At 51.8% G+C, this 24,610-nt stretch overlaps 1 protein-coding gene across 5 annotated transcripts in view; it reads left to right on the forward strand.

The window, feature by feature from the left end:
- ECE1 (endothelin converting enzyme 1) overlaps positions 1-24,610 on the forward strand; it is a 113,834-nt gene that overhangs the window by 52,894 nt on the left and 36,330 nt on the right. For all 5 annotated transcript variants that reach the window (XM_066270196.1, XM_066270197.1, XM_066270198.1 and 2 more), the window contains 3 exons: positions 8,165-8,306; positions 13,663-13,875; positions 24,240-24,361. In XM_066270196.1, coding sequence (XP_066126293.1) covers positions 8,165-8,306; positions 13,663-13,875; positions 24,240-24,361 — 477 coding nt within the window. The remainder of the gene's footprint in view (positions 1-8,164; positions 8,307-13,662; positions 13,876-24,239; positions 24,362-24,610) is intronic.

Below are 24,610 nucleotides of genomic sequence, written 5' to 3' on the forward strand. Positions count from 1 at the left end.
CAGCCCGATTCCTCCCCTCCAGCATCTGCCTCTGTGAGGTCCAGTAAGCCCACCACCTCCCTGCCCTGCGGCACAACAGTGAGCACAGTTGCTTGCTGCCCTTCCCTCCCTGCGGGGTTGAGTGGGACAGTCTTGACCAGGGCCTTGACCCTAATTAGGTTCTTATTTAGGCAGGTAGGTAACAGTGAGTTGGAAATGTCAAGGATGCCCAGCAGGGCTCTGCAGTCTGTCTCCTGAGAAACCCGGGGCAGAGAGAAGAGCCGGGGCATCTCAGCCCAGGAGGAGTTCCGCCAGGCTGATGGAGGGAGGCACTGGGGGGTGTTTGGGGGCCTCCCGCTGAACTAACACTAAACCATAGCCCACCTGGATGGAAAGGTTAGGGTGCATGGAAACTCAGGCTGGCAGGCCCAACCCTACTCGGGTACACCTCTTCCAAGCTGGACTAATAATACTAATAAAGGGAAATAGCATCGACTGAGTCCTTCCCTCAGGCTAGTGAAATAGGTCCAGGGAGATCTGAACTCTTGGACCCTGAATGGGATATGGTACCCTTACCTATGTCATCCTGCTTAACCTTCAGGACCATCCCCTGAGCTGTAGGGGTTACTGTTCCCACTTACAGGTGAGGGAACTGAGGCTCTGAAAGGGAAGATAACCCCCGTTAGGTCACAGAGCTGTGAATCAGGGACTGAGAAATCAAACCCAGTCTGTCTAGAACCTCTTCCCTGTGGACACTTTGTAAAAGGCTAAATCCAGCAGGAAATGAGATTTCTGTGGCAGGCACTTTTCCCTTCACAAATCAAAACAGAATCTAATCAGCAATCTTTTTCAGTCTCATCTTCCACAGAAGGTTCTAAATATATCAGCACAAAAGCATTTGGAATTCACAACAAAGTAATGTACCATGTTGTTATCATCATAATAGCGGCCCACATGCGTATAGCCTTTTTTCAGGTCACAGAGTACGTCCATCCCCCTGAGACTGCCTGGCAGAGGGAAGGCGGATCAGTCCCTGAAGCCCCGGGCTCAGAGTTAAATTCTCTCAAGATCTTGGGTGAGCTGCTTAATCCCTTTAAACAGCAGTTGCCTCATCTGTAAAATGGGAGCTGGAGAAAGCGGATGTAATGAATATTACGGGCCTGCTATGCTTGTTGTTTTTATGACCTATGAGGTAAGGGCCCTGTGGCCCTATTACAGATGAGGGAGCTGAGTCTGGGCGGGTTAGGGAGATTCCTGCTGTCACAGCCTGTCTTGTGGGTTGGAGTGCAGTGTTGGTGCCCTTAACCCTAACTGGATACGTTACCCCACTTTTTATAAAGGAAAAGCCAAAAAAGGTTGCCGTAAGGACTTTGGCATTTCTGTGGGTACCCAGTCTGGCTTAACTTAAGCCCCCACAACTTCCCCAAAGCAAATGTGAACTAGTCCAATGTGTGTTCCTCTGAGTCGTGACCCCATCCACCTTCATTTATGAAGGAAAGTTTTGTTTTTAATCATTAAGGTTTCTGTCCAATGTACAGACTTTGCATGCTCATTTGTGGAAAAACAGAGTCCAGTATATATATAAAGATTTTTTAAAAAAGAAACAGTAATCCCAATGCTCTCAGGTAATAACTTCCGGTTTTTCACATTTGCAGGTAGCATATGTTTTTAAACATAGCTGAGCTGACTCAAAGGACACGATGTCGCATCCTGCTTTTCTCATTTAATGCCACTTCATAAACAGTTTTCTGTGTTGTTTAAAAACCATATTACCTTACGGCACCAATAGATCATGATATATTTAGTCAATCCACTAGAGTTGGACAGCAGGCCCGATAACTGCAGCACTGCAGTTGACCATCTCTCAGCCTTTTGGATAATTTCCTATGAGTTGGTTGCTAGAAACACAACTGCTTCCTCACTTTTAGGCTTTTAGAAAAAGAGCCAGTCTTCTCAAACCCCCCTCTCTTGCCAGGGCAGCTCTAAAAATAAGCTACTTGATTTCTCAAGAATTTGAAGCTAACTGGTTCTAGGAGCCCCAGAGTTATTGATACGGATGCTAGAAAATGAAAGCGCCCGTCTTTTAGTCAAACTTGCCACCTTTCATACTGAATACGCTGACAAAGTATGGAATTTAGCTGAAGCCAAGTTCTACCTGTACCTCACCTTAAAGGACTTTTCTTTTCCTTTACCTCATATTTTAGGCACAAGTTCATTGCAATTCACCAAAATTTGTCACTGTGGACTGAATGCAGATTTTTCTTTTTTTTAAGGTGAGAGGAGGGGAGATAGTGAGGCAGATTCCTGCATGCGCCCTGACCAGGATCCACCGGGTAACCCCATTTGGGGCCAGTGCTCAAGTACTGAGCTATTTTTAGCCCTTGAGGCTGATGCGCTCCAATGGAGCTACCCTCAGTGCCCAGGGCCATGCTTGAACCAATTGAGCCACTGGCTGCGGGAGGGGAATAAGGAGAGAAGGGGGAGGGGAGGGTGGCAAGAAGCAGATGGTCGCTTGTCCTGTGTGCCCTGACCGGGAATCGAACCCAGGTTGTCCATATGCTGGGCCAATGCTCTCTCCACTGAGCCACCAGCCAGGGCCAAGTGCAGAATTTAAAACCAGATAGCTCTAACATGGAGCCCCAGCTTTGCCTCTCGTGGGCTCTGAGACCTGAAAGCAACTCATTTAGACAGCTTTTTTCATGCAAAATGGGGTTAATACTATTAATCCGCCTCTTGGAGCTGTTGCAAAGATTGAAATGAGACAATGCAGGTGAAAGCCTTTGGTACAGTGCACAGAAAATGGATTCAGGTGTTATCATCCAAACTCACCAGGCGTGATATCTCAGTGATGCCCTAAATGTCATAGCTTTTCTCTTGGAAGCCTGTGCTCTGGTTGGACTCGCTGCCTGGCCTGCCCACACCCCGGCACACACCATTTCAGCGCCTCAAAAGGAAAAAGCTAAGTTACCCCTGCAGCCTAACTGGGGAGTAAATGGTCATGACTATTTACCAAAACCTTTGGAACTCATCCAGTTACTTCTAACAATCCATTTTTTAAAGGAAAAGAAAAGCACCCTGGCCTGGTAGGTTGATTGGGGTTAGAGCAGTGGTCCCCAACCCCCGGGCCACGGACCGGTACCGGTCCATGGGCCATTTGGTACCGGTCTGCAGAGAAAGAATAAATAACTTACATTATTTCTGTTTTATTTATATTTAAGTCTGAACGATGTTTTATTTTTTAAAAATGAACAGATTCCCTCTGTTACATCCAAGACTCACTCTTGATGCTTGTCTCGGTCACGTAAGGTTGGGGACCACTGGGTTAGAGCATTGTCCTGAAGCAGCAGAGGTTACTGGTTCGATCCCTGGTCAGGGCACATATAGGAACAGATGTTCTCGTCTCTTTCCTGCTCTCTCCTGTCTTCTCTTTAAAATCTATAAAATAGACATTAAAAAATAAAAAAAAGCTTTTTTATATCATATTTATATTTTATATTTAATTCTTAGTGTTAGTTTTCTCTTTTTTTTTTTCCTGGCATGCACAAGACCATCTTTCAAAGGTGATTTCAGGGACAGTCCCACTCAATCCTTTGAAAAGACCTCTCCACCTACCTGAAGGTCCTTTCCTCTTCAGCCATCTGTTAGAGACTTACACTTGGCCTTAGAGTTGTTCTAGAATCTGAGATGGTCAGACCTGGGACCTCATCCAGTTTCCTCACTTTAAAGCTAGGAGACAAAGGCCCCGAGGTGGCCCACTGCCACACATAGGGTCTCGGTAAAGTCAAGGGCGACCTTTGACTCCCCAGTTTTGTGCCCTTTCTCTTGTGCTGTTGGCAGCTGGGCGTTCCCTCGGGGAAGCAAAGAGAACCTGAGAGTGCTCCTTCTGAGTGTAGACTTTGATTCCTGCTAAGATTCAAGTTCTGTCCTCCACAACGGGAACTCCTTTCGGCTGTTATCAGTCACTAGGCGAGTCTGGCCTGGGGTCCTGGGACAGGTAGGGCACCAAGAAGAGATGGGAGGACCAGAGGACTTAACAGTTTTTCTCTGGACTGGCCCCAGTGGCTTCAGCCAGAAGTCCACCATATGGAAACTTCCAGAAGAAACTTCCCCAACCCAACACCCTCATGGAGGGCCAAGCTGTCTTCATCTGTCTGCTCTGAAAGACTGACTCTAAGAAAGGCAGCCTGATTGCCTTGCCAGCCCTCGTGGGGTGGCCAGGCTTCTGGGCTCCCGGGGCTGGGCTCCCTGCCAACCCCTTAGCCAGACTGACTCCTGTGTGCTGCTCCATGAAGCCCAGGTTGCTGGGAGGCCTGGCTGTGGTTCAGCCACTGCCGTCCCTCCTGACTCCCTGCTTTGTCTGAATACTGGGCTTTGCCTGCCTCCCACCCCTTCTGCTGCTGGTTAGTCTCCTGGGCCCCGGGCAGTGGCAGCCCGATCTCCCCTGAAGCACTGCCTGCAGAACTCGTTCTTGCTGTAAGCCTAGGTGAGCTGGGCGCTCCCTTCTGTAACTGAATATTTATCCCTATTAGGGCTTTGTTCCCTTGGCCGTGGAAACCCTGGGAACTCGGGCTGCACAGCTCCACTATTTTTCTTCCTCGCATTTTGTTTCTCTTGCACTCTCTCTCTCTCCTGTCTCCCTCTCCACCGCTCTCTTTTGAGGGCACCCTTTTCTTTCTGTCTCATTCTCTGTTCTGTCTCACATGACAATAAATGGAATATTAAACCCACTAATGAGCTGAGCATTTACAGTGATGGTCTTCGAAGCGTCAGCTCTGCTCCTTGGCCAATGGTCACATACCCAGAGTAGAGTGGACTGCCCGCCCCTCCTGCTCCTACCTTACATTGACATGCCCTCCTTTCCAAAAGGGCCGTGAGAAACCACTTGCCTCCTCCCCTTGTTGTGACCTGTCTTGCCGGGTCCTCTGAAGGAGGCAGGACGGGACTCCTTGCGGGCTCAGAGAGGAGAAGGGACCGGCCAGCCACTCACGTTTGCGGCCCCAGCCCTATCCGTGGCACTGGGAATTGGACCCCCAACCTGGAGAGGGCTCTTGATCAGCGCACAGTGCCTCCAGGTGACTTCTGCTGCCCCAGGAGGGTGCCTCTGGACTCCTTCCACCTTCAGAGATGGGTTTGGGGCTTGTCCAGTAAAACCCAGAGGCCCTCAGCTGGGCAGGAGGAGTCGAGCAAAGACCATCACAAAGGATAAAAACCCTACTTTCAAATTCCATTTGCCATGTCTTCCTGGAACTATGAATTTCTAATTTGTTTCTGACTTAAATCTAATTAAATTTTACAGTGAACACCATGTGTTTGCTTGCCATCCAACAATGAGACTCAGCTCCACTTTGCTCCTTGGGGACAGCATGGCCATTGGGCTGAGGCTGTGGGCTCTGGGAGATGGTCGTTCTGGCTCGTCTCTCTCTTCCTCTGCCCCTTCTCGTGTTTCTTCTGGACCTAATGCTAGTACCTCCTCTCAGGGATGTTGAACGGTAGAATAGAACCGCCCAGCAACAAAACAGAATGAACACGATGCTAGGCACACAGAAAGCACTCAAATATTAGCTGCCATTATTACTCTGGGGTTTTTTTTTCTTTTCTCCTTCCTTCTGTTCCTTTCATTGTCTCCCTTCCTTTCATTATTTTTTTTTTCTTCTCTTCCTGCACCTCAGATTCCTCGCCTGGACTGTGTATGGCTCTGCCCACATAAGGCGAGGTTTTCCTGCTTCCCCCAGCCTGATGGCTGTGCCCCCCAGCTTCCCAGGGCTAGTGCCAGGCAGAGGCCTCCCTGCCTCTCTGCCTTTCACCGCCTCCCCCACGAGCTAAGCTATAATCAGGGGGCACTGAGAGGCTTAGAGCAGGAGGCAGAAGGTGAGACAAGTCCAAGGGCAGGACTAGCAGGAAAACTAGGGATAAGTGTCAGCGCCTGCTTCATATCCTTTGGGACCCCTCTGAATACAAGGGAAACTGTGTAAGAAGACTTTATAAAGCTTACAGTGCTGTGAGCGCGAGAGCGCCACCCGGCTCTCTGTCTCCACACCAGGCCCTCTCAGCCCAAGCGCTAACGTTAGAGCAGTAGTGCGGTCAGAATCTTTGTTTCTCAACATTTTAAAATAAGTTCTTCAGGGATTTTAGAAGGTGGCACCCTTCCCCCACCTGACATAGCTGCTTCGGTTTCTAAGCCTCCTGGACCTCCACGGAAAATATGACTGGGCCCAAGTTCCTTTTCTCGCTTTGAGAACCCAAGTTTCCTTTTCACGAGTTCTTAAATGTTCCCCTTTCTTTGATACAGCACAATTTTTAGTTATTTCCAGGCCAGAAAATATCTAATGATGACCATGAGGCCACTCAGTGCCCTTTCTTCCCCAAGGTAACCAGCCTTAGGTTCCCAAGTGCCAGGGTGAGACTCTTTGGTGACCTAGCTCCCGGGACAGCCCCAGCCCCAGCTGCTGGTGGGTTATTCACAGGTCAGAGTCTGGGTCTCCTCAGCTTCCCTGGTGGCTCCTTTCCCTCCCCACCCCCTGCCACCAAGCCTCGTTTGCTCTACCCTGGCCTTTCCAAAGGGCAAATCTAATCATGTCTCTCCAGCTGGTGGGAGCCCACATTCTTTATTCTTTTTTTTTTTTTTTCCAGAGACAGAGAGAGTCAGAGAGAGGGATAGATAGGGACAGACAGACAGGAATGGAGAGAGATGAGAAGCATCAATCATTAGTTTTTCGTTGCAACATCTTAGTTGTTCATTGATTGCTTTCTCATATGTGCCCTGACATTGGGGCTACAGCAGACTGAGTGACCCCTTGCTCGAGCCAGCGACCTTGGGTCCAAGCTGGTGAGCTTTTTGCTCAAACCAGATGAGCCCACGCTCAAGCTGGCAACCTCGGGGTCTCGAACCTGGGTCCTCTGCATCCCGGTCCTATGCTCTATCCACTGTGCCACTGCCTGGTTAGCTGGAGCCCACATTCTTTAAACCTGCTTATAGATGCCCTTTAGGATCTAAGCCTTGCCACCTGATACCCCTTTCTTTCCCCATTCACCTGGCCAGCTCCATCTTACTCTTCAAGACCCAGCCCAGTTATCCTCCACCTCCAGGAAGCCTTCCCTGACTGCCTACCCCAGTCTGTGTCTTTATCTGCCTCTTTGCTGGGCTGTGAGCCCCTGAAAATGAAAGAGTCTGTCTTCCTCTCAGTTTTTGCCACACACATGGCCCTGAGTTGGTGCTCAGCTGTTGACACACAGTCATAATGACACTGAACTGAGCTCCACCTTCAGGAGACCCCTCCTGTATCGTGGTCCTGGCTTTTGCAGGAAGTAACCTTTTAAAACAGAGGGGAGCCCCTGAGCTGCCCCCAGGCTGAGGTCCCTAAGTGCTATTGGCTAGCGAGTCCCTCCTCAGCCCCTAAGGCCCTGCCACGCCCTCCACTTCCTCTCATTGTGACTCCCTTCCTGTTTAGCTAGACTGTGAGGCTGGGGACATTTTTCTTTTCTTTGAGGACCCTGCCTGGATGAAGCTGTTTCTCCATAGCATCTCCCCTGACATCTTCCCAAGACTCAAATCTTTGACCCACCGATGGCTCCAGAATCACAGACGTGGAGTCAGTTTCCAGCTTTGCCCATTCAGCTGTGTGATGAGAGGCAGGGTCTTCCCTCTCTGGACTTTCATGTCCTCATTTGTCAGAAAGAGAACTAATAATAGCCCTTTTGGGGTTGTTGGGTTTAATGAGCTGAGGACGTCCACGCTCCTGGGAAGTGTGAGCTCTGGTGGCGTCATCCTTGTGGTGTATTGTCCCAGCCTGTGATGCTAGGGCTTTGAGGAGAGCCCAGCTGGACACTCACTGGATGCCTGCAAGTCCAAACATCCTGTTCTTTTTTAAACTCCTTACTGGAAAAACAGGGAAAAGCTGTTTTTTTCCTTCCACCCATATCAAATGACACACACAAAAAAACACCATCCAGACTGGATTGAGCCACTTGACTCCCTGAAGTTTAGGAGTAAATCTGAGTGGCTGAGCAGGGTGGTGCTTCCTTTCCTGGATTAGGACCTGGTCCGTGGGAGCCAGACCACCCCTGAGGCAGGAGGGCCACCCTGATGTCTCCCCGCGGCTTGAGCCTGCCACGCAGCCCCTTCCTCCTGGGGTGTGGGGGCCCTGGGCTCACGTCCTCCCCGTCCCTCCTGCCTCCTTCACTGCAGGTGAACTTCCACAGCCCCGGGAGTGGCCAGAGATGCTGGGCCACGCGGACCCAGGTGGAGAAGCGGCTGGTGCTGTTGGTGGCACTTCTGGCGGCAGGACTGGTGGCCTGTGTGGCAGTGCTGGGCATCCAGTACCAGACAAGTAGGTGCCTCTGTGTTTCCTCACGGGCTCGCCTCACCCTGCCCTCAGCTCTGTCCACTTGTGCAGGGGGGCTTCCTTGCTGGAGCTGGAACTGGACTGGCCCCCAAGGCCACGGACAGACATCGGTCTGGCGGACTCGGATTGCTAACATAGCCTGAGGCCTGGCAGGTGGGCGGTATGGGCGGTGTGAAGGTTTCGGGGTCAGAAGGACATGCGTCTAAATCCTGGCCTGGCAACTTTGCATCCTTATGCCCTTGGACAAGTCACTTAATCTCCCAGAGCCAGTGTCTTCTCTACTTTGCATGGCAAAACAGTGCCCAGTGTGGGGATGGCTCGGAGGATTAGAGATAATGTATAGCACATACCTGGTGCCTACTAGGATTTCTTTAACCCTAACTGTGGGTATTATTGTTGTTAGGATGTGTGGGCTGTGAGACATACAGGCTGGCACTGTCCACCATCCTTAGTTCCAACAAAACAGTCATAGTGGCTTCTGTTTACTTAATTCTTTTCATGGACCAAATACCACACCTCTTCTTTACAAATGTAATCTCATTTTCTCTTTATAGCAACCCTTTGAGGTGTGGTTACTTTTGGCCTCATTTTACATATGAGGAAACTGAGGCAGTTAAGACTAAGTGAGTGGTCTGAGGTTACTGCAAGAGGGATTGAAGAAGCTGGAATTCAACCACAGGCCATTAGGCCCCAGAGCCAAGGCTCCGCACACAGACCTGATGTTCAGTAGGCATTTATGGAACTGGAAATGACAGATCCAAGTGAAAAACAAGGGTGGGGGGTCCAGCCAATTTCAGGGTCTCTCACTCCCCTGTGCCCCAGCATCTAGCTTTCCGAAAGCAGGTTGACCACCTGGTTGAACTGCTTCTGAGGGTCCAGCCCCACACACTGGGTCATCTGGTCACTCATCCCATCAGAGAGATTGTGAACCTTTACAGGATCTGGGAGCGTTCACCCCAGGCTTTATTGAGCCTTCTCCACTGTGAAGTTGCTGGCCCGCCCGGATGGCCATGCTGGACTGGGATACAGAAAAAGTTTGGGGGCCTGGAGAGGGGGCAGGACTTCATCTGAATCATCCTTACATCCCTCCTGTATCAAGCACTATTCATTCATTCATTCATTCATTCATTCATTCATTCCACAAACCTTCAATGAGTGCTTACTCTATGTCAAGCACCTCCATGATGTGTAGATCAGGGATCCCCAAACTTTTTACACAGGGGGCCAGTTCACTGTCCCTCAGACCGATGGAGGGCGGACTATAAAAGAACCTATGAACAAATCCCTATGCACACCGCACATATCTTATTTTAAAGTAAAAAAACAAAACGGGAACAAATACAATATTTAAAATAAAGAACAAGTAAATTTAAATCAACAAACTGACCAGTATTTCAATGGGAACTATGCTCCTCTCACTGACCACCAATGAAAGAGGTGTTCCTTCCAGAAGTGCGGAAGTGCGCTGCGGGGGGCCGGATAAGTGGCCTCAGGGGGCCGCATGCGGTCCTGCCTGCAGGCTGTAGTTTGGGGACCCCTAGTGTAGATCCTTTACCACCTAATCCTGGCTCAGCAGGTGCTTAATGCATATTTGATTAATTAATGATTTTCAGGGTCTTAACCATATGTACTTGACATAGTGCCTACATGCCATAGATGTGCAAATAGTTTGCACATCAAATAAATAAGTGATGGAATAGACAAAGGAACAAGAAGAACAAAGCTGGGAACAGCCTTTCTCCACTGAGTCCTCCTGTCCTGTCCTGCCACCTTGCCTGAGGCAAGATCTGGCCTAAATCTGCTTTAGTTCAGAACATCCTGCCCGGGCAGTGTGGACCCTGCCCAGCCTTACCTGCCCAGCTTCAGGCCCTGTGCCTGGAGAGCAGGTGAGATTCCAGCAGCCAGTGTCGCCCTGAGACTGTCCCAGGAGTTCCCAAGGTGTTTCTCCACCAGAAACCGAAAGGGACCGCCAAGGGGTGGCTCCTAGTGATTGGGCCACAAAGGGGCTCAAGGAAGGAATCCATTTCTGCCTCTGTCCCAGCTTCTCAGGAATGTAGAAGGGTTTTCTCAGCCTGGACCTAGGTGAAAGGAACTCTGGGTGGAGCTGGGCCACAGTCAGGTGGCCCTTGAGTCAACCCGTGTGTTTTCATCAGCTGCCTGGGCCTGGGAAAGCAGTGGCCACACAGATATTGACAATAACCTCATTACCCAGCAGCAGGTGCTGGCACTGGCCACATCTAAGCAAACATAAGGCCAGACAAAGCAAATTCTTTGTGGGTTCTGAAAGACCTACCTCTAAGTTATATCTGGGCACTTTATGCACCTTCCTGCTGCACCCTCCTTTCTAGAAACTTGCAGGTGTTTTATAAACAGCAGCAGCAAAACAATAACTTCTTCTAGAAAATATTCTGACGTGTCTTAGAGTCGATGCTAGGTACTGTCCAGACAAGTGTCCATGCACATTCCAAAGGGCAGAAGTATTTCCTGCTTCCACAGGTAGTCTCCAAGTCCTGGGCGAAGCTCTTTCATTCACTCACTCATTCATTCATTCAACAAACATCTATTGGACAGCTGCTAAGTGCCAAGTACAATGCTGGACAAAGGAAGTATAAAAGCAAGTAAGATGCTGGCCCTGCCCTCGAGCGTACACTCTAGTGGGGGAGGTAGACAGGGAGACGGCCATGACACAGCTTAGTCTTTGCTCGCTTCTCTGACACCTGGGAGGTCAAGGGGCACAGGGAAGAATGAGGGTCTGGGAAGGTTTCCCCAAGGAGATGGAGCCTGAGTATGAGAAGGGCCCGGGAACAGTCATTTAATCAAATATGCATCAAGTACTCATTGGGCCAGGAATAGTTGATAAAGAATCTGCAAGCAAAGCTTATTGCCTAAGTACCACATGGAGACCTGACCTCACGCCTGGGTGCTTATGGTGCTTAGTGAAGAACTCAGGCTAATTCTTGGGGCCTGGTTTCTTTGATTTGAACCCAAATTCCTTTTTGATAACTACAAATCAATCTTTCTCCCCTCCCGCCTCCCCCCACATGTGTGCGCGCCCCCACACACATTCTGATGTATCTCGCTCTCTGGGGATCACCCTCTTATACTCTGTCTTCTGGGCATTCCCAGCAGTCAAGATTTTGTCAGCCTTTACTTCCTGTAGTTTGTTGTACAAAAACAATAGGTATTCTTTTCCTCTTCCAAATGTGAAGTTATATCGTAATAGTGAATAGGCTTTTTCAAACTGCACAGAAATTCTCTTCCCCTGCCCCCACCTCCCATAAAGATTCTGGTACGTTCCCCTGGTGGGGAGTGGGCCGTGCACCTTTGCTTAAGATGATCTGATTTAGAGGTGTTTAAAGTGGGGCCTATTCCCTGCCGTCTCCTTTCCCTGTTTTCATACCTAATGGCTAGATGATTTTGAATTGTTGTACAGGCGTCTCAAAACAAGTAGTTACCTCAGAAGAGTCACCCTGAGTTTGGTGCTGTTGTGCAGCACCCTTGTCAGCCTGCAGGACTGTGCAGTTGTCATCAGATGTTAATAGCCTACAGGCTGACCAGCCGGCTGGTGCGCTGTTCCTGCTCTCTAAAGATTGGCCTGGCAGCCTTCGTCCCTAAGACACGGGGGAGCTGAACCCCCATGCTCAGCCATGAGGTGGTTTCATCGTCCCTGGGAAATTGGTCCTGCTGTTCTTCCCCATTTCTAAATGGAGAAACTGAAGCTCAGAGAGATGAAGTCACCAGTGCAAGGCCCACAGCCAGAGCAGAGAGCTGGTCTTTGAACCTGGGTCTGAGAGCTCACAGCACCTGCGCCATCCCCTGCCTCACTCCTCCCAGTGCAGGGGAGAGGCCGAACTCACCAGAAGGGCCACGGCAGCCCCTGGTGTGACCAGCAAAGAGGCGATGAGGGAAGGCGGAAGCCCCCGCCGTAGTCACTGCAGCAGGACGGAGCTAGCTTCAGTCTGGGCTCTGCCACGCAGCTCCCTGGCCTTGTTTCCTGACTCACTCAGAGCCTAAGTTATCTCGTCTTTAAATGGGGCATCCCACCTGTGTCTCAGGCTTGTTCTGAGGCCTGAATGAGACCACGCACATGTGAAGTACCTGGTGCAGGGCTGAGTTCAGTACACAGTCCCTCTTATCACCAGCACAGCTGTGTCAACAGACAGTTCCACTGGGCCTGTTCTGAGTCACCGGCCTGGATCTCTGGCCTCCATCTCCTGCAGAGTCGGGTTCATCTCGCTACCTGGGCCTGGGCCACGGCCACCACAGAGACTGCTCCCAGTTTGGTTCCTTGGCTAGAGCCCACCAATCAAGCTTGAGGCAGAGGTCCAGCCCCCAGCTCTTGCCTCTGGCCTTCAGAGAGCCCTCCCACCTCTACCCATGTTGGTGAGAACCAGCTCAGAGGACTATTATCCCTCCTGAGGCTGCTCCTGTCAGGTGGGGCTGCCCTGCCTCCTGGCAGTTCACTGCGGGCTTCTCACCAGGAGAGCTCCCTTCCAGGCCCAGAGCAGACAGAGCAGAGAGAGGGTGGGGTTCAGATGCGACTGGCCACCGAGCGGGGTGCTTTGCTCTCTGTGCCTCAGTTTCCTCTATGTAAAAACGACTGTAAGCAAAATGATCTGTTAGGGTTGCGTTGTTTTTTGTTTGTTTGTTTGTTTGTTTTCTGAGGATTCAGTGAGGTCACTTTCCTGCCTTGTGTTCAGTGGAAATGATTTTTCATCGTTCCTTCTATTCTTGAAAGTCTTTCTTCCTAAGTCCAGGTATTGTAGTATGTGCATTACCCATTTGGCACATACTGAATATACTCAGTTTGTGTTTGTAGAATGAATGACAGATGTTCCTCCTACTGTTGTTGTCTTTTTTACTTTTCCTTTATAATGTGTGTAACCCCAACTAAGTGATTAGCTCTTGAAGAAAAGGGCTTTTACATCCCTCACCACTCACCACACAGACACCACACACACACACACACACACACATACACACACACTGCCCTCAGCAAAAAACCTGGAAGATACTAAGTAGTTTTCCTGTTGAACAAATGAATGCATGAATGAGTGAATGAATTTGTTGAACACCAGGGAATCATAAAAAGTCAGTGAATATTAAGAGAAACGCCTTATTTCATTGAAAGGATTTTAGACAACTAAACAGAAGTCTCATTTTATAAGCCAGGACATCGTGAATCTACTGAGGTCATTTCTCTGGCAGGGTCTAGTGGCCATCCAGCTCCAAATCTTGTTGGTCAGGGCCAGGGTAGGGGCAGGGGGGGCCACCTGCCCTGTACTCCTGCAGCCTCCTCCCTGCCCACCCTTCACCTGCTTCTTGTCCTTGTTTCTGCCAGGAACCCCCCGGGTGTGCCTCAGCCAGGCCTGTGTCTCAGTGACCAGCTCCATCTTGAGTTCCATGGACCCCACGGTGGACCCCTGCCAGGACTTCTTCACCTATGCCTGTGGTGGCTGGATCAAAGCCAATCCTGTGCCTGATGGCCACTCACGCTGGGGGACGTTCAGCAACCTCTGGGAACACAACCAAGCCATCATCAAGCACCTCCTCGGTAAGCACCCGGCGGGGGGACCAGTGAATGGGCTGCAGAGGAGGCCTGTCAGCCGGACCCACCTGGCCAGGCCAGTCAAAGGAGGAGCTCGGCAGAACGGGAGGGCCACAGGCTTTGGAGTAGGTGAAATGGGTTAGGATGCCTGTCCCATCACCTGTGTGATCCTGAGTACGTTACCTCTCTGAGTCTCAGTTTCTTCATCTGTAAAGCAGGACTAATACCCAAACTGCAGAGCTTTGAGAACTAGAGCGCACACATGTAAAGTGTGAACATGGTGTGTATGCACGTGGTAGGTGCACAAATACGGGCAGTTGTGATCCTTGCTCTTGCAGCTTCAAGCTGCAGTTTAGTTGTTGACTGGTATTCTTGACTCTGATTTTTGTAAGTTGTGAGCAAAAAGCATCAAGGCTGAGCATACTAGATCAGATTTTAAGGTTGTGATCAGATAAAAGTTCTAACAGTGGTTTAGCCGAGAGTTATTCATTGTAGGCAGCAGTCTTCCTTGGCCTCCTGATTATTGAACTTGCAAGGTAAGCCTCTAATCAAAGTTCTTCTCTTTGTCCATTGTGAGGCCTTCGTCCAGTGGCCCTGGGTGTTGGTGCATTTATGCATGGATTAGAATCCCACATCTATCTTGTTTGCAGCTGTATCCCTAGATAATGTTTGTTGAATTAACATCTGCCCCTTGGGGTCCTCCACGTGAAACCATAACACTCAGTGCTGTCTCAAGAAGAGGTCCTGACTCGAACCTTTAGCTGCTGAGACTTTGCCAGCTCTCTCCTGCTGACCCCATTCTGGGACCCTAAATGGTGGGAGAGGTAAATCATGAAAAGCCAGTCAACTGGCCCTGGCAGGAGTCCCAGGTTCAATTCCCAGCCAGGGCACACAGGAGAAGCACCCATCTGCTTCTCCACCCCTCCCCCTCTCCTTTCTCTCTGTCTCTCTCTTCCCCTCCTGCAGCCAAGGTTCCATTGGAGCAAAGTTGGCCCGGGCGCTGAGGATGGCTCTATGGCCTCTGCCTCAGGCGCTGGAATGGCTCTGGTTGCAACAGAGCAACGCCCCAGATGGGCAGAGCATCGCCCCCTGGTGGGCATGCCGAGTGGATCCGGTCAGGCGCATGTGGGAATCTGTCTGACTGCCTCCCCGTTTCCAACTTCAGAAAAATACAAAAAAAAAAAAAAAGCCAGTCAACTAATCCATCAATACAGGAACTTAGATTTGACAAATACTTACAAAGTCTTAAAAAAAAAAAAAAAGAACCCTTAAGAAAGATACTCACGGCCCTGGCCGGTTGGCTCAGCGGTAGAGCGTCGGCCTAGCGTGCGGAGGACCCGAGTTCGATTCCCGGCCAGGGCACACAGGAGAAGCGCCCATTTGCTTCTCCACCCCTCCGCCGCGCTTTCCTCTCTGTCTCTCTCTTCCCCTCCCGCAGCCAAGGCTCCATTGGAGCAAAGATGGCCCGGGCGCTGGGGATGGTTCTGTGGCCTCTGCCTCAGGCGCTAGAGTGGCTCTGGTCGCAACATGGCGATGCCCAGGATGGGCAGAGCATCACCCCCTGGTGGGCAGAGCATCGCCCCTGGTGGGCGTGCCGGGTGGATCCCGGTCGGGCGCCTGCGGGAGTCTGTCTGACTGTCTCTCCCTGTTTCCAGCTTCAGAAAAATGAAAAAAAAAAAAAAAAGAAAGATACTCACAAATAGGTAAAATAGAAGAAAATGCCTAAAAGGGGACAAGTCTTCAAAAAGGGACAGAAAACTTCCAATTTGTCAGTTCAAAATTTCAGGCAACTGTATCTTTTCGATAAAAGGGGAGCCTTCCTTGCTTTCCCAGCCCAGGGGGCAACACTGTAGCTGGGTGAAGCCCCTCCACCATTTCTTCTTGTCCCCCAGCAGCTCCTTGGCAGGACCCCATGGCAGTGCCCGCTGGCACAGCCTCCTGTTTGTCTTCCTGAGGGTCAGAGCAGGGTACTTGATGGAGATGTTGGCCACTCTGCATGTCAGGGACAGCAACGCCCTTGCCTGCTTTCTGCCACCCAAGTGCCTTTGGAAGAGGACACAGCTTTTCACTTCAGAACTAAAAGCTTAAAAGGCAAATACATCTGTGGTAGACGGACTGGAACTCAGGGATGTTCATTCCCCAGTGCCTAAAGACACAGCCAGGAACTGGGCAAGCACTGTCAACCAAGGAGGGGGAATAGTCCAGGTAAGATAACAACATGGGCTAGTGCCTCTGGATTCAAATTCTGGCTCTTCCACTTTCTGTGTGACCTTGGGTCAGTTATATAACCTCTCTGGGCTACTCATCAGTACAATGGGGACTATGCCTTCTTCAGGTTATGAAAATTAAATGGAAAAATACATAAAAGTGCTTTGTTTGAATCGGCCTGGCCTCTTGTGGCAGCTCTGTTTATGTTGGTATCACTGTTATTCACCCTTGACTTTTGCACAGCACTTTATAGTTTACAGAGGGGTTTTTGTATAAATCATCCCATTTGATCCTGAAGGGTAGAACCTAGGAAGCGCTAGATAGATGAGGAAACAGGTCGTCAACATAGGTTAGTAGGTGGGAGAGCTGGGGCTTGCCTCACTTCTGGTCATGTGTCCTGTCCCCTGTCTGCACCACCTCCTTTGAGTCCAGGGAGAGGTGTGGTCCCTTCCCACCTTGCTGGAGAAAGCCTGCAGGGAGCTCGGAGCGTGGAGGGTCTGAAGGAACAGGGGAAAGAGACTGACCTTTGCTCTGTGTCTGCTGGGTTCTGTGCACTGTACAGGCTCGACCCACCACCGCCTTTGTCCTCACAGCTACCCGGGGATGTAGGCACTGTGGTTCCCATTTTATAGATGAGGAAACTGAGGCTCAGAAAAGTTAAGTAACTATGCCAAAGATGCACTGCCGGTCAGAATGGAAAGGGTTTCCAGCCCCGGGGAGCAGGTAGCCCCGAGATGGGACGGGAAGAAAGCGGATGGGCAGGCCCTGCAACTTCCCGGTTAGGCCCAGAACTGACTCTTGTGTATGGTCCCTGTGGGGCCTGATCCTGCTGGTTTTAGGGCTGGTTCTTATTAGGCGGACCTTGTTTCTGTGCCAGACCGGGTCTACCCCCTGGGTGGCAGAGCGCATGAGGAGTGGCCTCAAATCTTGGGCTCTGGCCTTCCATTCACCCTGTCTCTGAAGGTCAAGGTCTGGGGTAGGGAGCTGCACTGAGCAGGCATGGAACAGCCAGACCTATGTGTCAGGCCCCGGACGCAGGGCCAGGGTCTGGTCTTACTGGAGGCCACACTGTAGGGTTTTGAAGTCAGGCAGTCCTGGCATGCTAGCTTATCACCCGCCTGGCCTCAGACAAATGAACCAGCTTCTGCCCAGCTTAGTTTCATTATCTATGCAATGGGAATGACCATGCGGCCTAGCACACCAGGTTCCTGTGAGTTTGACTTGCCTGTGATGGTCAGAGTGCTTAGCACAGAGCCTGGCTCCCGGTAAGTGCCCTCAGCAAGGCAGAGCTGCCCTTCTCTGTGTGGTAGATGAGTTCCTGCCCGGGCTTCTTTTATTTCCCATGGAAGCACTGATGGGCACCAGTTGTCAGAGAAGGAGGTGTGGGGCATACTCGTGACTGTGTTGGGCTGTTTACTTGTATTTTACTAAAGCCGTGGTGTAGGCTGTATAAGCCCGTCTTACAGATAAGACTCACAGATACAAAGGCAATGTATTATCTAGGCAATAGTGGAGCTGGGATTCAGCCCCAGGGCTGTGGGGCCTCAAATCTGCTTTCCATCTGTGCTGACTCAGCTGAGTCAGATTCACCACGCAGAGGCCACGGAGCGGCCACAGTGGTTCATTCATCTCCTTTCCCCTGTGGCTTTTGATTGAGCTCCCCAGGCCTGGTGGACACAGTAGCTAGGGCCACCCCATGTCGAATTGACCAGGAACTTCCCCAGAAGGTACATCCTGGGGTCCCCTCCCCTGTAAGCCCATTCCCGGGACCTAGTCCGGAAATGGCCCCTTGCCCGTGGGCCTTGGAACCTGGAAACTGCTGAAAAGTCAGGAGGCAGGTGAGTGGGAGACAAAAAATTCAAGAGCGTGGGCCACTGCATTCTTGGGCTTCAGGCCCGGCTGGTTTCAGCTTCCCCAAGGCACGGGGGTCAGCCGGCAGGCTGCAGGAGGGAGCTGATGGGGATTGGAACCATCAGGGGCTTTCCAGGCTGTCCAGGCTGGCCGGGAGGGCTTTCCCAGGTGGAAGGCAGAGAGGGGACATTCAGGGTGCTGGTGAGCGCTGTGTCAGCTGGCCACGCAGAACAGCTATTGCAGTCAGCTCACACGTGACCTTGGGCGGACCTCTCCTTTCTCTGAGTAGGGACTGCACCCTAGCTTCCTCAGAGGAAGTCCAGGCAGATCTGTAGCAGGTGGCTGAGCCAGGCCCAGGGCCACTGTGGCATGTCCTTGCAGCCTGCTGGCTGGAAGGCCAAAGTGGCCTCAGCTGCATGAGACACTGATGCCTCATCCAGGAGATGCTGCTGCCCACCCAAGCAAGCTGCCAGCTGGGGCTGTCGTCCTGGGAGACGGGAGAGCGGCCTTAGTTTATTAGGGAAAGCGTTACCTCTTAGGCTGGGCCTTGCCCTCGGCTTTCCAGCCTGTGGTTTTAGCACAGACTGTTCTGCTGGCCTGCGTACTTAACCCCCCCCCCCCCATCCCCACCCTCAGTCCTGCAAGACTTTTCTGAAACTTGCTTCCTCCCTTATGCTTTCCCTGTCTACCAAAGGGAAAGCCTCTCCTGGCTTGAGCTACAGTCACATTCTGTGTTCCTGTTGGATTTACTCTATCTCATATTATAAGATTAATACATGCAAAAAAATTTTAATACCTGCTTGTTGTAACAATGTGAGCAAATACAGATTCCATAAAAAAAAAAGTTAGTGGCCTCCCTTTCTTCCACCCCTGACAGCAGTCTCCCTGAGAAACGCATAGTCATCCCAGGAGCGTTAAATTTGTCCATGTCAGCGACTGCGCAGTTAAGCACGTCATCCTGTGACATCTCATATGTTTTTATTGTGATTTGCCTTTCCAGTGTTTACTGTCGGGTGTAGTTTTACCTTCCTGTGCAATCTGGGAACTCTGGGAAAGGTTTTTCACCCAGGATCGTGTCTGCAGCCATGGGCCCCCCTCTCCTGTGTGGGGAATGCCTAAATGGACTGATGAATGAACTGCCCTTGAGGGTGGGCGCGGGTGTCCAGGACTTCCAGGCAGGGGCTGCATAGTTTCAGGGCTTCCTCTGGGTTCCGAGCCGGCCTGCAGGCAAGGACAGGGACAGGGAGGCAGGGAGAGGTCAGGCTCCTGCCCTGGCAGCCTGAGCCACTCACATGGGTGACCTTGGACAAGTTACCCAACCTCTTGCCTATAACTGGGCATGATAAAAACAGCCACCAGTGGAAATTGTTATGACAAGATGCGCGCGCGCACACAGCCACGGGCACGCACAGCCACGGGCACACAGAGGAAGCAGTTCATTTTCTCAAGGAGGCTGAAGAATGCCTGGGTTAACATTCCAACCTGCCAGTGCCACACACAGGAGCCCTGCTTCCTTAGGCTTGTTCCCTGAAATGAGGTGATAATATGCACCTCGGGGTGTCAGCGTGGCAATGAAAAGATCTCAGCACAAGGCTCGCCAGCCTGACATAGGCACCAGGAAATGGTGATGGTTATTATCAGTCCTTTGATTCTTCAGAAAAAGGCACCATTCTTTTTATCTGTTCCCCACATCCCCTCACAGGATGGGGCTCCTGAGGGCTGGGATTGTCTGAGCTGAGTCTGGTTTTTATCTCAGGCGAACACTGGTCCTGCCCTGGTGTGGAGTTGGGGCCCCATGCTCCTGGCCAGAATTCCCAGGGACCCCCCTTTCGGCAGCTGCCTGGGCATTGGTTTCCTCCCTGGTGTGACGTGGGAGAGGCTGTTCCGATATAAACTCCCAGACAAAGAAGTGGGCCGATTAAATGGTGTGCTGTGTTTCCTCATGGGGACTTTGGGGAAGTGACTGAGGAAGTTTCAGGAACTCGGGGTCCCTAAAAGGAAGTACCCAGGCAACCGGGAGCCCTTTTGCCTGGCCCTGGGCTGCCAAACTATTTCCATACCAATGGGGCTCTGGCAGTGCCACCATCTCCAAAACATTGTCTGGACTCACTCCCGAGAACTGCCCTGTCGAGTCCTCCTTGCATGACCCCATGAAACATTCTTCTGGGAAGTAAACCTAGCAAGGGTGTCTTGAAAGCAAGCTTCTCCTAAAAAGCAGGCTGTGGCTGATTTCACTTGGAACCCGAGCTTCTTCCCTCAGGCCAAAGCAATCGATAGCTCTGTGGAGCACCCATAATGCTCACTCATTCACTAGCAGTTATATATTGTACACTGTGTACCAGACATCACTAGGTACTGGGCGCTGCGTAAGGGATGAGAAAGTCTTTTCCTGTGGAATTATATTCCGGCAGGGGTGAGAAACGGTAAACAAATAAATGAGTAAAAAAATAATATGAGTGTGATGAGTTAGGGCTTTGAAAAAAATCAAAGAGGACGCAGAGCCTGAGAGGGAAGAGGAGGCCCAGAAGGGATGGGTTTTCCGAGGAGGGGATGTGTGAGCAGAAACTTGAATGTAGTGAGAGAACCGGCCACATGGATGTGAGGGGAAGAGTGTGGCAGGCAGCAGGAACAGTGAGCACGGTGGCCCTGGGGAAAGGAGCAGGAGACAGGCAGCAGCTGGGAGGTGGCGAGGCCCAGATCATCCAGAGCAGTGTTTCTCAACCTTTTTCGTTATTGCCTCCTCCTAAAATGTTCATACCACAAACATACCATATACTGACCAAGTGGTTGAAAAACACTGATACGCTGTATGTACAGATAGACAGAGTAAGTTGTTTCTGCCCCCTAAGAATTAATTCTCTTCCCCTTGGGGGCAGTATTGCCCCTGTTGAGAATGAGTCGTCTGGGGCCTCAGCAGTTTTAAGGATTTTGTATACTCCTCTGTCTAATGGGACTCCAAGTAGCTCAAGACACAGCTCTATAAATCCCTACCCAGAGTTCACTTGGATGCCTAATAGACATCTTCGACATAAAATATCTAAACCTGAGTGGCTTATTCCACCCCCCATCCTGCCCCATGTGTGCCCTGTGCTCCACCCCCTCAGCAGCAATCCCTGCTCAGGCCAGGGATCCTTGGCCGCGTGCTTGACTCCTCTCTCTCCATCTCTCACTGCTTCTCCTCCCTTCTCCGCTGCCACCTGGCCCGGACCCCCTTGCCGCTCGCTCGCATGGTCTGTTACAGTGCCCTCCCACCTGGCATCTCCCTTCAGTTCTTGTCCCCGGTGCCTGCCAGTAGGTGCCCTGTGACAAGGCGGGAGAATGGGCTACAGCGGTCCTGGTAGGCTCTCAGCCAGAGGGCGGCGGAGGGGTGGGAGGTGGGGCTGTCTCTTCCCCTGGGGTCCCGCCCCAGCAGCGTCAGCATGGGAATGTGGGGGTATGAACGCTAACCCGTGGTAGGACCCTTGCTCCCGTCCCTTCCTGCCCCGCCTGCCTCCCTGTGCAAGCGGCACCGGCCTCCTCACCCTCTCGGCTCCCAGATACGGTATCCCTCCTCAGAGGCAGGCATGGGCTCTGTGCTTTCAACAAACTGCTGAGCGTTTCTGTGTGCCCAGCAGGTGCTGGAGGACAGGGACGACCAGCACACGGACTAGTAAGAGGCATCCCAGGCACAGCCCCTGCGTCTGCTCCACAGTGAGCTCATCCTGGCGCTCCGGCAGGGATCCCAGCCTCCCCCGCCATCCCCTCTCAAGGCCTCGGGCATGCTCGTTCTCATGGCCTTCGCCCCACTGTGCAGTCAGAGGCCTTCGTGACCATCATGTGGCTGTCTGTCTGTCTGTCTCATCCACCAGATTGTAGACCTTATGGGCACCACACTCAGCCCGGCAACCGCCAAACCACAAGAACTTGACATTTGTGGCGAAATGAGTGGACGTGACTCCCAAGGTGTGGAGCTGGGAGGAAGAGAACTCCTCAGGGACAGCCTCTCCATGAAAGAGCGAAGGGGCCTGGAAGCTTCCCCCTCACCCCAGTGACCTTTTGGGGATTGGACCAGGTTTCAGAGAAGGGGCTGCCCGGAAGTTGCTGTAGTGAGTACAGCCAGTCTCTCCCTGGAGCCTCTCTTGGGCCTCTTATCTCAGTGGCCTTGGGGCACTGGGGGAGGGAGGCGCAGTCCCTCGAAGGGGCCAGAGCGCAAGCTCGCCTCCCCTGGAGCTGGCCCTGACATTTCAGGGTCACGGCCAGAGCCACAGGTGACTGGCCAGACGCTGCTTCCCAAATCTGTCATGGAGTGAGGATCCAGGCTTTCCCTTCCAGGAGTCTAGCTGCTGGGAGGCATTGTCATAGAAACAGCCCCTGGGAGAGGGTGGGGAAGACTCCTTTGCTTTTCCTGGTATTCTGCTTTGTGAATCTGAGGAGCAGGGATAAGTCCCTGCCCTCCCCTGCAGGGGGAACAGGGGACATGCAGGTGTTGCTAGGCTGGGCAGTGCCAGCCTGTGGTCTCCAGGGCTGTGTAAACCCTCCATAGCTCTTTGTAATGGCGGTCCTTGGACCTCTGTCACCATATATCGCCCTTCAGACTACCCCACCCCCTCTTCAGGACTGTCACCCTGACTTCAGTGCAGGAGCTGATGCTCTCTAACCAGTGAAAACCTTGACGTTGCTCAGGGTAAGGACTTGAGGGGCAGGGGAGCTCAGGGCGAGGCTGGGAAAGCTGATTAGACTAGGCAGGAAGTGACTCGTGCCCTTTGCACCAACTGGCTACGCCAAGTGTAGTTCTTCAGACCGCGTGCTTCCTCGCTTTTCCTCACCCTCTCTCCAACTCCCCCAAACCCAGTTCCCTCTTCCCCTCACTTCCACCTGGCGAATAGCTTTTCATCTTTCAGAAGCAACTCAAACAGGATGTCCTCTGGAGGCCCCCCCGACCCCACCCCACCCAAGGATGTGACTTTTTTCTGGGTTCCAAAACCAATTTGCATTAATCAAAGCACTTTGGCGCCTCGTGGTCGTTTCTTTGCAGTGCATGTGTGTTCGCTGTTAGACCTTGTGCTCCTTGGGGGTAGGGAGTGGGTCTTACTCATGTCTGTAAAACCTGGTGCCCAGCCCAATGCCTGGCACCCAGTAGGTGCTCAGTGGTGAGAGCCTTTATGAGTGAACCTCTTGGGAAAGACGGCCCCAGAGAGGGGCCTGAAGGCTGGGGAGAGTGTGACAGTATCCCACACAGAAGAGCCAGGGTGGGCTTCTTCTCGATGTGTTTACCATGTCTTCATGCTGGAAAGGGAACTCCATGAGGACAAGCATGTGGTCGTCTGCATCCCCAGAGCTTACACAGAGCCTAGCACAGAGTCAGCATCTGTTTAGTGGGTGAATGGATAACATTCTGCCAGAAAAGTCTTTATGAGGGAGGTAGGGATTGGGGGATAGTTCTTTGAAGGAAGCACAAGAAGGAGTTTCGGGATCCGGAAAGACAAATATGAAATGAGAAAAAGTGGCTGGAGCAGTGAGGAGTTCCCCAGGGAGGGAACTGAGGGGGTCGGGGACTCTGGCGGGGTATGGAGTGGGGCTATACGGCAAAAGCTCAGACATGGGAGCCCAGGCACATAGTAGGTCCTTTGTGACCTGAGTGGCAGGAAGCAGTCACCTTGTCAGGGTGCAGATGGGACCTTGCCCTGCGCTTTCACACATATAGGACCATGGCCCTAAGCAGGTGGCACCTATACCCCAGGGCCCCAAGGACAGGGAGAAAGGGACAGTCTCCCAGGTGACCCAGTGTAAGGGTCTGAGATGCTGCTTGCCCGATTTGGAAAGGGAAATAGCGAATGGCCCCTGAGTCGGCTGGAAGTCTGATGAGCATGCCCAGCTTCTCTGAGGAACGGGCTGGAATCAAATTCGTAATGAATGGGGCCGTGAAGGGTTCCACCCAGCTCCAGTCTTTATCACAAGAAAGGCCTCCCTGGATCTGAAAACCAAGGCAGTCTCCGTCCCACGCACCAGGCGGGATGTCTGGGCCCTGTGTTGGCCAGCGGGGAAAGCAGACTGTCCCGCTGGGTGGCCTGTGCTGCCAATGCAGGGCCACAACTGCAAACCCAGCCACCAGGGGGCAGAAACATGGTCAGCTGAAAGCAGGGAGCACCTCCAGTTTGCCAGGCTTGCTCAGGGGCGCTCACATACCTGCTTTGACCAAGTTCCTCACCACCATCCTGACAGTCAACGACCTAGCTGTTTAACCTGACAACCAGGTCCCTGAGAAAGACCACCCAGGGCCCAGAGTGTGCACGTGGGGGCGTGTCACAAATGTCTGCCTCTTGTCATTCCAGAAAACTCCACAGCTAGTGTGAGTGAAGCAGAAAAGAAGGCCCAGGTATACTACCGTGCGTGTATGAACGAGACCAAGATCGAGGAGCTCAAGGCCAAGCCCCTGATGGAGCTGATTGAGAAGGTGAGTCCCACCTGCTGCCCTCTGGGGCTTCTGTCCCAGCTCTCAGCTGCCACTGGGGCTGGCTACCTCACACCTCCAGCCATAGTGCCCAGCTGGAGGGGAGAGACTGTGTGCTGATGTGTGTCTGGGCTGAGTATGTGTGTGTGTGTGCATGCATGTGTGTGTACGTGTTGAATGTAAACTAATTGAAAAATAAGTAAAGTACACTTGAAAAGTAAATAAAATACAGAGCTTTGGGCACAATTGAGT

Source organism: Saccopteryx bilineata, chromosome 3 (genome assembly GCF_036850765.1).
Source record: "Saccopteryx bilineata isolate mSacBil1 chromosome 3, mSacBil1_pri_phased_curated, whole genome shotgun sequence".
In the NCBI taxonomy this organism is placed as follows: Eukaryota; Metazoa; Chordata; class Mammalia; order Chiroptera; family Emballonuridae; genus Saccopteryx; species Saccopteryx bilineata.